Here is a 15618-nt window from a genome sequence, read left to right on the forward strand (position 1 = left end):
GGTGTTAGTTAACCCCATTAAGACCTGAGATACGATTCTACAAATGTCTTCTAAATCTTTTTCTGAGAAACATATGTTTCTATGTCAGTGGTGCTCAAACATTGTCAAGGACCCCCAAATTATATGTATTTGGCCGCGGACCCCCATCAAAATATTTTGTTCCAGGGACCCCCAGAAGCAAAGATATGAGTTAAACATGTTTGCTTTCAAAATGTATATTCAAAGATTTGCACAAATGTTCAAAAATAGCTGATCTTAAAGCTCATAGCTCATCGCGGTGCCGCGCTATGAGTTTGTATATCTGCTATTTTTGAATAGCCAAAGTATAAAATAATGGTTTAAATGGTTACACAAAATGCGTTCCCGGTCTTAATGGGTTAAAGGGGCATGTTGGTGGTATCTCTGTCACGAGACGTTGTCCTGGTTCTGCTGGTGACCATTTTCTGATTGGATGGAACGTGGCTCAAGTTTCATTTTGATTGGCCGTAGCGGGCCGACGAGGCCTTTAGGGTCCATCTGCAAGGGGATCTGGAAAGTTGGCAAAGTTTTGTTTAAAACAACACCAAAACAAAAACGTATTTTTCTGTCTTGTTTTATACTGTATTACTGCTCTGTATAGTTTAAAAACGTATTTTAATGACTAAAATGTTATTTCAACCAGTCTATATGGGTATATTAATACAATATAACTACCACATCTGCAGTGGTTAGAAGTGATCTGCCTACTCTTCCATTCAGAAATGTAGAACCTGGTGTCAGGTAAGACTGGTTGACGACAAGTAGCCATGTCTGAAGCTCATAAACCCAATATCTCCCCTGGCCATGGGATGATTCCCTTTTGAATGAGTGGTAAATGTTTGATCTCCAATACGGGAGACCCAGGTTTGAATCTCTCAGGGATAATTACCTCTCTGGACATACACATTTCGGATTGTAGCTTTAAGTGTATTGAATATACAAATATGGCAAGTTGAACACATGTATTGCATCTCATGCGAGTGTCATAAATGTCAGAATGTGTCACCTCTGTCTCCTTGCAGACGGAGAAGCTGTAGTGTTGTAGGAGTTCCACTAAAGCCAGCTTGATCGCCACCAGGGCAAATCGCATCCCAATACAGTTCCTTGGTCCTGCCCCAAACGGCAGGTAGGCGTATGGGTCAATGTTCTGCCTGTTCTCCTTACTAAATCTGGAAAGAAACACATCCAGAGACAGAAGAGAAAGGATCAAATAGAAGTTTATTTCCCCCTTTTTTCTTTTTCTTTTCTGTCAAAATCAAAACCATGTGTTATGAAGGACTTTTTTTAACTTGGCCAAACTGTGAAATCCTTTATTCATGTATCCATTTGTTACGCCTAAGAGTGTGTACACACACACTGAACCAAATCGACCAACGTGGGTCCATTTGGTTCCATTTTGTACACCCAAAGATAGCAGATCTACACTCACAACGCGTCGCAACACGTTGTGAGCTTGTAGATCTGCTATCTTTGGGTAATGTTCCCCCCAGAATAGGGTCGCTGCAGTTCAAGTGATTTAACACTCAGGATTTCACAGTTGTAAGGGCTGACAGTAACACCATCTGCTACCTGTCAGGGTTGAAGTCCTCTGGTTCAGGCCACAGGTCAGGGTCGCGGTGTAGTGCGTAGATTGGAACCATGACCAACATGTCCTTAGGGATGGTGGTTCCATTGATCTCCACTGTTGCCTTGGCAACTCGATCCAAACGTGCAGCGGGAGGATAGAGCCTTTAAAAACAAAACCTTTTACTAAGACTCAGGATTCCAACACGACCACTGTTACAAATAGTGCTACTAGAACGACCCTATAGTCTAGAAAGTATCTGGCGTGACACCAACAAGTTTACAGGTGTAAAAGGTGCTTTCATGAATTGCAGTCTCAATAAAAAAATAAACGTGCACACTGCCAACTTGTACGGTCAAGAGAATAGTTTAATCGAAGCAACGTTTCGGTCGGGTAGACCTTCTTCAGCCATGCCTAATCATAAGGAAAGGACAATGTCAAATAAAGCAAAAATATCAAATATAAATGACATAGCTGCATGACAGCGAATTGATCCTGAGTAGCTATCTCCCCAACCTTCCAACTAGTCAACCATGACATGACCATCCCATGACCCGTCCGTACAAGCTATTGGATCTCAACTCTATCTCAGTCAACTTAAATAGGTACAAGAGAAACACACTGAATAGTAGTGCAATTACAAAATGTATAATATCACTTTCAATTATGATAAAACATAAATTCACTTTACTGGTGTAAAGGTTGTTTTGTTGTTAAGCTCCATAGAGTCCAAGTCATTATGTGAGAGTTTATTTGCTTCTCTATGAAAAATATATCTGGACCTTAACATTGATGGAGAGCGATGACCTTTTTGGCCCAAAAGTTAATTATATCTTATCCTCATATAACCTGCCCATCTGTTTATGAGTTATTTTGTTCACATCCAAACAGACACACAGACAGACAGGATCAATTACAGTACCCTGTCAAACACAGACACATGCAGACAGGACCTATTACAATACCCCACCAATAATTACACGTCGAGACCACCATACCTCAAGGACTCGTTGACCACACTGTCCAAGTACTCCATCTGCATCAGTGTCTCATACTGGACAGAACCCTGTCAAGTTGTCAACCATCCAAAATTACGTGTTAATTAAGTGTCTGTGTATTTATAAATGTACTGTGTAGCAGTGTTGATTTTGACAACCAATTTTGATTTAGTTTTAGCCATAGTCATAGTTTAGTTTTAGTCATATTTTAGTCACCTTAAATGTTTACTTTTAGTCTAGTTTTAGTCAACTAAATATCATAAGATTTTAGCCGACTAAATGTGCAGTTGATTTAGTCGACTAAGATTTAATTTTGGCGGGCCGTGGTGCCATCGAGATGATTTTCACTTAGCTGCATGCCGAAAATAGCAGATGTGAGCTTGTAGATCAACTGTTTTCGGTCTGTGACACCCGCGCGCACCCATGATGACTTTTAGTTGACGAAATCAACACTGCTGTGTAGTTGTGTATATTAATGTATGAGTTGAGTTGTGGGGCTACTGTACCTTATTAGGGAAGGTAGTGTCTATTTCTTCCTGCAGACGTTTCATGACATGAGGGTTTCTTGCCAGATTGTACGCCAAGAAAGTGAGAGTGGCTGCACTGGTCTCATAACCAGCAACAATAAACATTGTCGCCTGGGACGAGATCTCATGATCAGTCAGACCTGTGGACGGAGAAAATTAGGATCTGGATGTGGATATCGGGCAAAAAAAACACCATTTGAGTGTGTGTGTGTGTGTGTGTGTGTGTGTGTGTGTGTGTGTGTGTGTGTGTGTGTGTGTGTGTGTGTGTGTGTGTGTGTGTGTGATGTCACTAATTGCTCACCATCATTACTTGGTTCATCTCCCTTGTTGTTGCCTTTCTGAGAGTCAATCATCAGCTGAAGGAAATTCACCCGAGCCTGAAAGTGAACAGAGCAGTTAAAGACAGCTGGGCATTTTAAACGCTGGAGATTCAAATAATGTGGAAAACAGTACCTATTATGTTTTAATTTGGCATTCTCATAAACAATAAATGTGTTCTATACATTTTGAAAATCAGTGAAACTTTGCACAGCTAAGTCCGCCCCGCCCCCAACATTCAGAAGTCATCCAGTAAGTCTTGTGATGTCAGGAGTGGAAGAAGTCCAGCCTGGTAAACTTACCCAAGCTCTCAACAAATACATAACTATTAGTGATGAGCGGGCCATAGATTTATATATGGCTTCGCGGGGCGGGTAGAGGCGGGTTGGGTTCCGTGGCGGGGAGGGGCGGGGCGGGTCATGAAAAAACCCGACCCGCACATCACTAATAACTATACATACATACATACACTATATTATATACATTTCATTTAACAGTAGAAAAGCTTCCAGAGCTTTGCAAATATAGCTGGTTTTGAATATGAGACATTTACAATGTACATTTATAGACCAATATTATACTAAGTACAGTCAATACAGTGTACGACTAAAACATCCTCCACTGGGGATGTCATGATTATTCTCACACCAACAGCTGCTTTGTGAACAGAACTTTTCCTCCTTTTAAGTCATTTCCATATTATTATTTTCAAAAAGTGTGTGATATTGTTGTCTGGTTAACTATCTAAAGTCGTCCCTTATCTGTTGTTGCCCTACCTTTAACATGTCTACAGTGCATTCAGTGTATTGTTTTGGTTATATGTCACCATCCAGACCTGGGGCAAGCCGTTATGGCGTTCCGCTTTGACCTTCTTCAGAACAGATGCAAAGAAGGTGGTGGTGGACTTGGGGAACAAGGTGACGCCCAACAGTCCCAGCAGTGGAAGAAGAAACGGGCACATGCCTGATGAAGACACAAGGGGTAGGTAATAACTGATCTGCGTTCATTATCAGCGTCACTATTACCTTACGATAACCTGATGAAGGTCTAATAGCCAAAACGTTGTTTTTTTCTTGCATTTGAAGACAGTGTGCAGGATTTTTTTCTTTTGGTACGTTGGGGCCCTTATGGTCTTCACCTACGTACCTGTCACCTTTTTTGCGGAAATCTGCAAATGGCAACAAACCACTCCATTCCCATTAAAAAGCATTGGCAGAATCCGCCCCTAGGTGTTATTTATGTGACTGCAAAGGCGAAACAGAAGTGGGGAAATGACGTGACATCCACTTTACTTTCTACTCATTTTCAGAACTTCCACCATACAAACAGATAGGCAGAAGCATTTGAAATTTGAGGGAGACAACGTGTCTGTCTTGAGAGACTATAATGCAGGTGTAGGCAACCTAAGGCACGGGTGCCAACATTGGCACAGGGGAGGGTAATCACTGGCACACTGGCACAAGTGTGAGAGAGAGGTTTTTTATTTTTTGCACACTGAAGGTTTAGTCAGTTAAATTAAGTTCCCTCATACAAATTACATCCTGCACATAATTCTACATTCATTCAAACTCCTAACTCTGACAGGGGAGGGAGTCTGGGAGATTGGTGAGGTGATTGCTCGGAGTCTAATGATCAATACATGCTGATGTGAAAGAAAATATGTCTAAAGAAGAAGAAGGGGAAAAAATGCTATGTATAGCTATGGCCAATCAAAATAAGATGGAAATATTACATTTTGATGTGCTGTCTTAATTAAACGTAATGTAGATATAGCACACTGACTATCAAGAAAATGAAAACTTGGCACTTCACGTCAAAAAGGTTGCCGACCCCTATGTATTATTCACTCCAGCAGTATGCTGCTTCCACGTTCTGAGAAAGCGGCAAGGTTCAATGCTTTGTATTATGGATGAAGGCGACCGCCTTCCAGATGTGACAGGAGCAAATCGCTACCACTGCTGGTGTGAATTTGGCGGCTCTAAGGTTCTAGTCGTCATCATTGATTGATTGATTGAATACTTTATTAGTCAAGAAAATTTTAACAGCACGGAGGTAGAGTAAAACAGTATAAAGGGATTACACAAAAACTCAATTTCAAAAACAAACTTGTTTCCATTGTGGTCCTACAGTATGTACTCAATTCATCTAATGACATTCTTAATGACATTGTAAAGAAAGACAAGGGAAGGGAACACCTTGGAAGATGAAGAGTGGAATGTTGAATCGGAACAACTGTCTGGCGTTGGATATGAAGGGATCTGATGGGTTGTGGAGAGAATCGATGTCCACGCTGAACACACAGCTGGCCATCACATCCATACTGTAGGATCCTAAATGACTACAAACAGATGTACGGTATTAATACACCACTCACTGGAGCCACACATTGGTAGATAAAATGTCGCTATGTCAGTTTCATTTGAACCATTTCATGTCAGTTCGGCAGCGAAAACAAGTTAAGCACTTAAACCCTCTATACTTAGTTAAACCAACCCTTTGGCTCTGTACTTCGTCTGCTCTTGTTTCCTTCTACATCAAATCTCTTCACCTGAAATGGCCAATCTACAAGCTGACAATGTGTCGTGAATGTTCCCCCCGGAACAGGATATCGTCGCTGTCTGGTAGAAACCAGCTAACTAATATTTTTTCATAAATCAGTGCTATTGAACACCCTTTACTGTGGGTCTGTGTGTTGGTTACAAAATATTGAACCAATGAAAAGTATCAAAAAGCGCTTCTGACAAAACCTGCTAACTCCATTGGATCCTCAAACTTTCTGCTAAACTGTTTTTTCTGACTCCAGGCCCACTCCCTTTTGACCTCCAACCTCATTGTGAGCTTGAAGGTCCATTCAGCTGTTCTTATCAATGATGGACAAAACCTCCTAACTCCTTTTGTTTTGTTTTTTCATTTCCTGAAAAATGAACATTTTGGAGGTAGCTGGTTTCTGCCCAACATAATATATACAGAGATATACAAACTGACCCACATGTACTTTTTATTTTTCTGCTTTCAAGGAGCACAGAAGTTTAAAAGGGATAGGTTTCATTCACATGGTTTCTAGTTGTCCTTTAAACCAGGGGATTACTCACTCCTTCACAGCTATGACTTCATCATTGTGCGCCTTGGTCCTCAGGCTGTCTGTCAGCTTGTGGGAGTGATGCTTCATGATGTTAAACATCTGACACAGAGCAGAGCACAGGAGAGTAAAGAGCGGCACGGGAAATGGAGAGGAATTACTAAAAGGGACATGTCACCGGGCAGCCTGTGTCCTTATAGAGACAGGGACAATGCACACGGCACACCAGTGTGCCTCTGCACACTGCTTGGGAACCACTGCTTTAAGAGAAGTTAAAGTTTAATTTAAATTAAGTTATTTTTTTTTCCTATCAATTAGTCACCCCATGGAGACTTGAATTCATGGAGATTTTTTTAGTTTTTGTCACATTCCTAAGCCGATAATTTGATGATCAGCGGACTGGTATGCAGCGGTTCCGGTAGGAGACACATAGGAGACTCTTTGTGTCTCCTACCGGAACCGCTGCCGGTCATCAAATTATTGCCTTAGGAATATGTCAAAATATTCATAATTCAAGTCTCCATGGGGTGACTAATCGTTAGGAAAAAAAGTCATTTTGGGGGTGAACTATCCCTTTAAAGTTTAGAAGAGGAACAATTCTTCTTACCTCCTTGATACGGCCAGAGGTGAATGAGGGCGAGAGGATGTTACGAATCCGTCTCCAGTTGTCATCTTCACAAAGAGTTACAGCATCATAGAGGTCCCCATTCAGAATGAAGTTCTAAAAGGAGAATACTGGTCAGATAGGTTTGTTAGTGGACAGTATGTGTTGGTGTTGGTGTTATGGTGTGGCTCTGTAGGAGGCAGCGCGGTCTAGAAGAGGGTCTGTCTGTCTGTCTGTCTGTCTGTCTGTCTGTCTGTCTGTCTGTCTGTCTGGGGCTAATCTCAAACAAACCGCTGGACTAATCAACGGATTCTGTCACGGTCCGCTCCTCGGGCCATGGACTATACTGACTGTATCACTCAGCCCTTGGACCTTGACTGCCCTTATAAGGTCTTGGACTTATTAGGACTGTACTGTTGTTCTGTATCCTTGACTGGCCTTATAAGGTCTTCGACTTATTAGGACTGTTCTGTTGCTCTGTATTTGTCATGTATTCCTTTTCTGTTGGTTTTGGTTTACTCTCTTGTTGCCTTGGTCTTGTGTATCTTATTTTGTAGTATTGTTTCCTGTCTACCTTGTTTGCTGTTTCCTGTCTTGTCTCACCTCCCTGTAATTATTGTAACCCTAGTCACCTGTGTGTGCTCGTTGCTTGTTAGCCTATCCTGTGCTGAGTTTACTTTGAGTTCGCCTGTGTTCTGTTGAACCCCTGTCTATTTAAGCCATGTGTTTGCATTGTGTTCTTGTTGGTCCGTAAAATCCCATGTTGAGTGAGTCTGTCCTGTATCTATGTATGTATCTGAAAGTCCTGTTATTATCTGCCTTCGTTTGCCCATATTTAGAAGAACCTTGGTTAACTTTTAAGTTAATCTGTTCTGCCTCCTGTCGCCTGCTTTTGGGTCCTCCGAATTCATTCCTGACAGATTCAGCACCAAATGTCTTGTACAAGCTGTCAGCAGGCCAATGGATGATGGATGATTTTATTTTGTCGTTGAACACAAGTTAACAATGCCATTTTCTTGATCGCAGGTGTAAAGAATTCGACTGCCGTTCTAAGAAGTCGGGCCACAAACGCTTTCAAGATTTTCAAGTGGGCCCTGACACAGAAAAGGTTAAGAACCTCTGATCTATAGGGTGTTGCAGTGGCGGCCATTTTGTGGTGCCATAGATAGAAAACCCATACATCTTGATTCGTAGTAGGGGGGGGGGAAAGATAGCACCAAGTATAAAGCCCTGGCGGACCCTGGTCAACGGTTTAACTTTTTGCATGCAGTCCCTTTTGTTCCGTTTGAATGTTCTTACCCGTCGATTAGTGAAGTTGGAGAAGCACTCCTTCACCAGAATGGTTTTAATCATGCCTGGATCCATGACAGCCAACATGGGCTTTTTGAACTCATAAATGCTATGGACAACACACACACACACACACACACACACACACACACACACACACACACACACACACACACACACACACACACACACACACACACACACACACACACACACACACACATTAATTGATGTATTGTACATACAAAGAGTTCAATTGATGAATCTAAATTCTGACAAGCAATGATGCAAGGCTCAAAGCTACCAGCATACACCCTGTGTAGTGTCTTACACGCACACGCGCCCACACACACCACATGGGTTAGCTAAACATACACACTTGTACTATATTACAGCTTCGTGGACTCACCCCCAAACTCTCCCAAACTTTCTTGAAGACTTCACGTCTTCTTCATAATAAACCTAAAAAAAACATGACAACTTAATCACATGTGCACACAATACAAATGACCACTACAAATGACCACTACAAATGACCACTTCAAATTTCGAGTTAGGACCAAGAGGACAAAGAAAAGACATCAGAATTTCTGCACACCTGATCGAGTCTTCCAATGGTGCCAAAGTACAGTATAGGCTTGCAACCAGGGATTCCCAGCCTCTCAAACACACCATAAGTGCTGCGGCCGTACCTACAGACATGATGAAAAGAGTATAATATTCATACATATTCATATTCAACCTCACATGCTCCCCTTCTCACATATCACATTACCAGTGGTGGAAAGTAACTAAGTACATTTACTTAAATACTGTACAATTTCGAGGTATTTGTACTCACAATGCGTCGCAATGCGCGATTTGTATATGTCACAGGGAAATTGGCATTCCAGGGAAATTGAAAGAGGAGCGCTCGCTTTTAGGCGCGGGGCTTCGGCGCGAGGCGGGGCTTTTCGAGACAGGGTTTTTACGCGAGGCTCGCGAGGAGGAGGAGGGGGAGGAGGAGGCGCGAGGCAGGGCTTTGATACGAGGCGGCGCGAGGAGGAGGACGACGAGGCGTGAAGCGGGGCTTTGATACGAGGCGGCGCGAGGAGGAGGAGGAGGAGGAGGCGCGAGGCGGGGCTTTGATGCGAGGCCGACCTGTCTTTTGTTGTTACCCCCCACGTAGCAACCAGGAAGCTACGCTAGGGGAACGCTGAACACGCGTTCACACGCACACGTGATAATAGTTATTGTCCATGACGGAGGCGCGCCGACTCAGCAGAGCTTGAGGCCGAGGAGGCGCGCCCTCGCGCCTCCAGGCGCGATTGCCCGCGCCGACCGGCCGAAGGTCTGCTAGTCGAATCAGCGCCGTCCGAGTTGTGAACCGATAGGGGGAGAATAGATCTTTTCAATGGTTACAGTCTATGGTTACTATCCAGTGTCCACGACGACACACATGTGTGCGTGTGCGTGTGCATGTGTGCGCATGCACATGCGTGTGGATTCAGTGTGGATTCAGTGTGCATTCATTGCCCTCTAGCGTTGGTTATACAGAATTGCCTGGGGGGCGGTGAAAACAAGCGCTCCTTTTTCAATTTCCCTGGAATGCCAATTTCCCTGTAACATATACATTTGAAAACGTGTGAAATGGGACATTCTGCATAATGAATACTTTCTACTTTTGGTACTTTAACAACACATTGATTGCCAAGATCAAGTATACTTGTTCTTTCAAATCCATCACTTGATTGCCATTGGGGCACTATATAGACCCCCGGAGCAGAGAAGTTTTATTGAATCCTTGGAAAATGTATTGGCCAACAACCTGGATATTTTAAGTAAGGAATTAATATTAATGGGAGACATAAATGTGGACATTTTAAATGTAAAAGGGCAGCATTATAATGCACTGGTACAATTTTTAAAAACAAATGGTCTTGTCCAGTTGATAACTGAACCCACAAGAATCACAGAGCATAGTCAAACTGTATTAGATTTAATAATGGTTTCTGATAAAAGCAACATTTCTCAAAGTGGTGTAATTGTATATGGAATAAGTGACCATTTTATTACCTTCTGTACGAGGAAAATAAGGAGGTCCACCATTAACAGCCACAAAACCATTAAGTGTAGATCACTCAGCAAGTATAATAAAGATAGCTTCATAGAAATGCTCAAGAGAACAGACTGGTCTCGTATCCTGATGAGCACTGATGCCGACTTTGCAGGGTCGCACTTTCAGAGTACATTTCTTAATGTTTTAGATAAAATAGCTCCAATTAAGAAGGTCAGAATAAAACAAAGAACACAGCCATGGATAAATAAAGCCATTTTAGATACTATCTACTTAAGAGATAAAGTATTGAAGGTTTTTAAGAGAACCAAGGTAACAGATCTATATAGTAAATATAAAAATCTTAGAAATAAAGTAAAAAAAATGGTAGATGAAGCCAAGAGACATTTTTTTAAGAATAAAATTGAAGAACATAAAAGTGACTCTAAAAAGCTTTGGGCAACCCTGAAGTCATTAGGGACCACAGGAAAGCCCAAAACAAAAAATGATAAGATAGGTCTTATGGTAAATGGGTCCTTAACCTTCGATAAGGCTAGTGTTGCAGAGAACTTTAATGAGTTTTTCACCACTATTGCAAATGACTTAGTCCAGAAACTTCCTGTCAGTACTGGTGAATATGGTGAATCTCAAGTCAATAATTATTATGAGGCCAAAGGGATTGGGAAAGAGCAGTTCTCTTTTTCACAAATATCAGAGGAATCAATTTTAAAGATACTTAGAGGACTAAATATTGATAAAGCCACAGGCTTAGACACCATCCCTGCAAAATATTTGCAGGATGCAGCAGAGGTGATAGCTCCATATGTAACACACATCATAAATCTCTCAATCTCCCAAGCAAAGGTGCCACATGATTTTAAAAAGGCTAGAGTCAATGCCCTATATAAAAAAGGCAGGAGGGATGAAGTAAGTAATTACAGGCCAGTATCTATTTTAAGCATTCTTAGTCAAATATTTGAAAGGGTTATTCATGAGCAAATTTTAAGTTATGTTAACCAGCTTCATATTTTTTATGATTTACAGTCGGGATTTAGACAGTCGCACTCTACTGAGTCCTGTCTATTATACCTGACCGACCTGATTAAAAAGGAAGTTGACGGAGGCAGGTACTGTGGAATGGCCATGCTTGACCTCCAGAAGGCCTTCGACACAGTGAATCACCAGATTTTATTATATAAATTAAAGGCCATAGGTTTTAAAAGGGAGGCTCTGTCATTGATACAGTCTTATCTGTCAGATAGATTTCAAATGGTCGAAACAGGGGGTTTGCTCTCCGAGCCAAAGAAGCTCACCTGCGGAGTTCCTCAAGGAAGCATAATAGGTCCTTTATTATTTTTGTTGTACATTAACGACATGGATGCAGCCTGCTCATGTCCTTTATTTTTGTATGCTGATGATTCCGCATTACTGGTGACAGGAGAGTGCCTAGAATCAGTCAGTCTCTCGCTTGAAAATGAGTTAAAAAAAGTAAACAGATGGTTAAGTGATAACAAGTTATCCCTGCACTTAGGTAAATCGGAATGTATCGTCTTTGCTTCAAAGCACAAGTTAAGGGAAGTGTCCAACTTTTCAGTCGGATGTAACGGAGTACAACTACAGGAGAAAACCTCAGTTACCTATCTGGGCTGTATATTAGAACAGAGTATGACTGGTGAGTCGATGGCTCTCTCGGTCATTGGCAAGATCCATGCAAGGACTAAGTTCCTAGCCAGGATAGCCAAATTCCTAGATAAATCCACCATGAGGACATTGGCCTCAGCATTAGTCCAATGTCATTTTGATTACACCTGCCTAACATGGTATAGTGGCATATCTAAAAAAAACTAAAGACAAACTACAGACGGCCCAAAATAAATTAATGAGGGTAGTCCTTTATCTCTCCCCAAGAAGCCACATTGGCCATAACCATTTTAAAGAATTAAATTGGCTCCCCGTAGAAGACAGAATAAAACAACTGAGACTTATTATGGTCTATAACATTTTAAAAGACCATTGTCCAAATTATTTTAAAGGTTATTTTCAGAACGTTAGTGACTACCATAGTATGAAAAAAAACAAGGTAGGTAAAAGCTCATTCCAATACTCAGGGGCAGAGGAGTGGAACAAAATCCCACACGAAATAAAATTTGCACAGTCACTAAATAGTTTTAAAAGGATTTTGAAAAATTGGCTGATGGGCAAGTTAAATTAGAGTCAGGGGCCCCTGTTGGTCTGCATTGGTCTTGTTGTATGACTGGTATTGGATGCGATAAATGTAATGTTATATTTATTTATTTATTTATTGGTCTATTGTGCCTTGTTTTTTATGAATGTCTATGTTGTTGAGTGCTGTGGTTGCAATGAATTTAATTTAGTTAAGGTAAAATGGCAAGTGTGCTGATAGAAACCATGATGTAATCTTTTATGTGGGACCTCAACGGAAATAAGTCCTTGGACTTTTTGTGATATCCTGATATATACTGTACTGTGCACCTCTGTGAATTTGTACCATAAATTATCAAATCAAATCAAATCAAATCAAATCAAATCAAATCAAAATCAAGATCAAGTATACTTGTTCTTTCAACAAAAAAAAAAAAAAAAAAAATTGACCCAAAGACCAAGGAGATATGATTTTTCGAAGATCTAGACTCCTATCCACTTCCTTGTTAACTTAAAACTAAAAAATTATGTATCTCGGCTCCTGAGTACTTTTTTTTTCTCAATGAAAAAGCTCTGGCATAAAACTGCTAAAAATCTGAAATAATTCTGGCAGGCAATGTGTTAAAGGTAGGGTAAGTGATTTACTTTTGTTAAAATAAGTGTTAAATGTCACTTACCCAACTCATTCAGTGCCACATGACGTCTAAGACGTCATGGCCTGAGCGCCCTGAGCGCCACTTGACGTCTAAGACGTCATGGGAAAAAAAAAGAATGTTCAGAACCCAAGATATGATGATTTGAATATTTGCTGCTCCATTCACTTCTTGTTTAACTTCTTACTGAAAAAGGCTGTATCTCGGCTCCTAAGCACTTTTTTTTTACAATGAATTTTGGCTGTGGCACTCAGAACCAAACTGCCATAAATAAGAATGCCGCTGAATGAGTTAAGTACACTTTGATACCAATACTTTTGTACTTTTACTCAAGTACATTTTGAATTATTTTACTTGTAACAGAGTATTTGTACATTGCAGTATTGATACTTTTACTTAAGTAAAACATTTGATATACTGTATATACATATAACCATACATATACATATATATACATAATATAATTTTTTATTAACACAGAAAACAATGCAAGAAATACAACTAAATAAACCCTAACATCTGCCCACCCACCCGCACTACAGCCCTGGGGGGAGAAGTATATATTTATAAACAGTGGAGGAAAATAACTTAAGTACAATTTTGAGGTATTTTTTACTTTACTAGAGTGTTTCAATGTTCTATTCTTTTACTTCTGCTCCACTACATCTCAGTGGCAAATACTGTACCTTTTTTACCTTTTTTGTCCCGCGGGGGAACTTAGGGGTTAGGTGTTAAGTGTCTTGCTCAGGGACATTTCAACTCTTAAGCCCTATTTTTAAAAAAAAATGAAAATAGAAGATCTACAAGCTCACAACGCATCACAGTTAAGCTTGTAGAGCTGCTATCTTCACTATTATTTATATTTATAACTTCTGAAAAAGTTTTGGAAAGTGTCTACATTTTAATACAGCAAGCTTTGATATTAAAAAGAAAATGTACTTTTGAATACTTTTTGCATTTTTAAAAGCACCTACTACAATACTTTAACTGGAAACAGATTTGACTGAGCAACTTTCATTTGTAGTTGAGTAATGTTTCACCAGAAGTAATAGTATCTATACTTTGACTCCAGTACTGGGGTAGCATTTCTGTACAGGGGAGGCTTGTAGATATCTATGTAACACATTTCAATTAACTTATATCGAGGTGACAGCTCAAGGGACCATTTGGAAAATGGTGATGGCCGTTTTTCCCTCGCCAAAATGTTGTCAAACTTTGAATCATTAGGTATTTAGCCCCCTTCCCGACAAGGTAGCATGACAAGGTTGGTCCCATTGGAAACCGGAGGTTGTCTAGAATCAAATAGCCTCGATCTCCAGGCTTTTATTGTTTAGTTTTGCTAAGAATCAAATGGTATCTCTATCTTTGGGCTACGTCTAAATTTGAGCGTGCCACAGTCTCCGAAAGACAGTCTCGCCGGCGTTCCAGCCAGCAATCCTGCAGGTCTCATAGCCATAGGGGTTATAAAACATTGAAAAAAACACACTTTGGACCACTTTTTTTTTGGGATCATCAAAATCCCTATATTAGAGGTCCTCTATGGATGCCAAAAATCCAAACTAGAAAAAAAAATAAGAGGGTGCGCGTGGACCCCTCCTAGGGCTTCTACTATACAAGCTCACAATGCAGTGTAGATCGGCTATTTTCAAATAGCCAAAGTTTAAGGGCTGAAGTTGCGTGTATATTTTGTAAACTAAATCTACAAAGTAACTAACGAAAGCTGTCATTTGCCTCTGAGATGTAAGTGGAGTAGAAGTAAAAGTATTGGAAATACTAAAATAAAGTAGGCTACAAATACCTCAACATTGTACTTATAACTACAGTGGGCTACATATAGTTACTTTACACCACTGGTCAAATAGCCAATCGTTGTGAGTTGTGGGTCATGTGGTTAAAATGGTAATAAATTGGATGAGTACTTACATTACAAAAAGGCAGAAGAGGACAGCCAGCAGAGTCCATGTTTCACCAGAGAAGAAAGGGAGGAAGCCCATGGTAGAGTCTTGTTCTCCTACTGTATGTATGTCAGTGCTTTAGAGTAGTCTCAGAGCTGTCAAACTCAGACTGTGCTGCTCAGTGTTAACCTCACTCCGTCAAATGGAAGAAGCTTGCGACACACATTTGCAATGCAATGCATGAGATTTCCGGAGGGAGGGGGTGTTTACCAGGCTAGCTCAGTGTTCTCATGGGCTGTGTTTACTTCTAAAACATCACTTCCCTATCCCTCTGTGTGGGCTTGTACTCGCTCTCACTCGCTCGCTCTCTCTCTCGCTCGCTCGCTCGCTCGCTCGCTCTCTCTCTCTCTCTTCTCCCCCCCCCCTCTCCCTCAAAAATAGCAGATCTACAAGCTCATAGCGCAGCACTCGGTG

General features: G+C 40.9%; 1 protein-coding gene across 1 annotated transcript; it reads right to left on the reverse strand.

The window, feature by feature from the left end:
• Window positions 1-66: 66 nt before the first annotated feature.
• LOC308076287 (cytochrome P450 3A30-like) lies at window positions 67-15373 on the reverse strand. Its single transcript, XM_080416516.1, has 14 exons — window positions 15173-15373; window positions 8997-9090; window positions 8808-8860; window positions 8408-8507; window positions 7112-7225; window positions 6518-6606; window positions 5621-5763; window positions 4261-4388; window positions 3409-3484; window positions 3087-3247; window positions 2581-2648; window positions 1588-1746; window positions 1025-1187; window positions 67-528 (listed from the first exon to the last, which is right to left on the reverse strand). Exons 1-14 carry the CDS (start codon window positions 15241-15243, stop codon window positions 406-408), a joined length of 1542 nt encoding a protein of 513 aa, XP_080272642.1. The 5' UTR covers window positions 15244-15373; the 3' UTR covers window positions 67-405.
• Between the last annotated feature and the right edge of the window lie 245 nt (window positions 15374-15618).

The sequence above is a fragment of the Gymnoscopelus braueri genome (assembly GCF_963280865.1).
Source record: "Gymnoscopelus braueri genome assembly, chromosome: 2".
Lineage (NCBI taxonomy): Eukaryota > Metazoa > Chordata > Actinopteri > Myctophiformes > Myctophidae > Gymnoscopelus > Gymnoscopelus braueri.

Excerpts from the sequence above, each read along its gene's own strand:
- LOC308076287 (XM_080416516.1), bottom strand. The coding sequence starts at position 15,243 with ATGGGCTTCCTCCCTTTCTTCTCTGGTGAAACATGGACTCTGCTGGCT. Across the intron at positions 7,226-8,407 it reads CCAACTTCACTAATCGACGG|AACTTCATTCTGAATGGGGA; the intron begins GTAAGAACATTC and ends TTCTCCTTTTAG. Across the intron at positions 3,485-4,260 it reads GCCATAACGGCTTGCCCCAG|GCTCGGGTGAATTTCCTTCA; the intron begins GTCTGGATGGTG and ends GTTCACTTTCAG.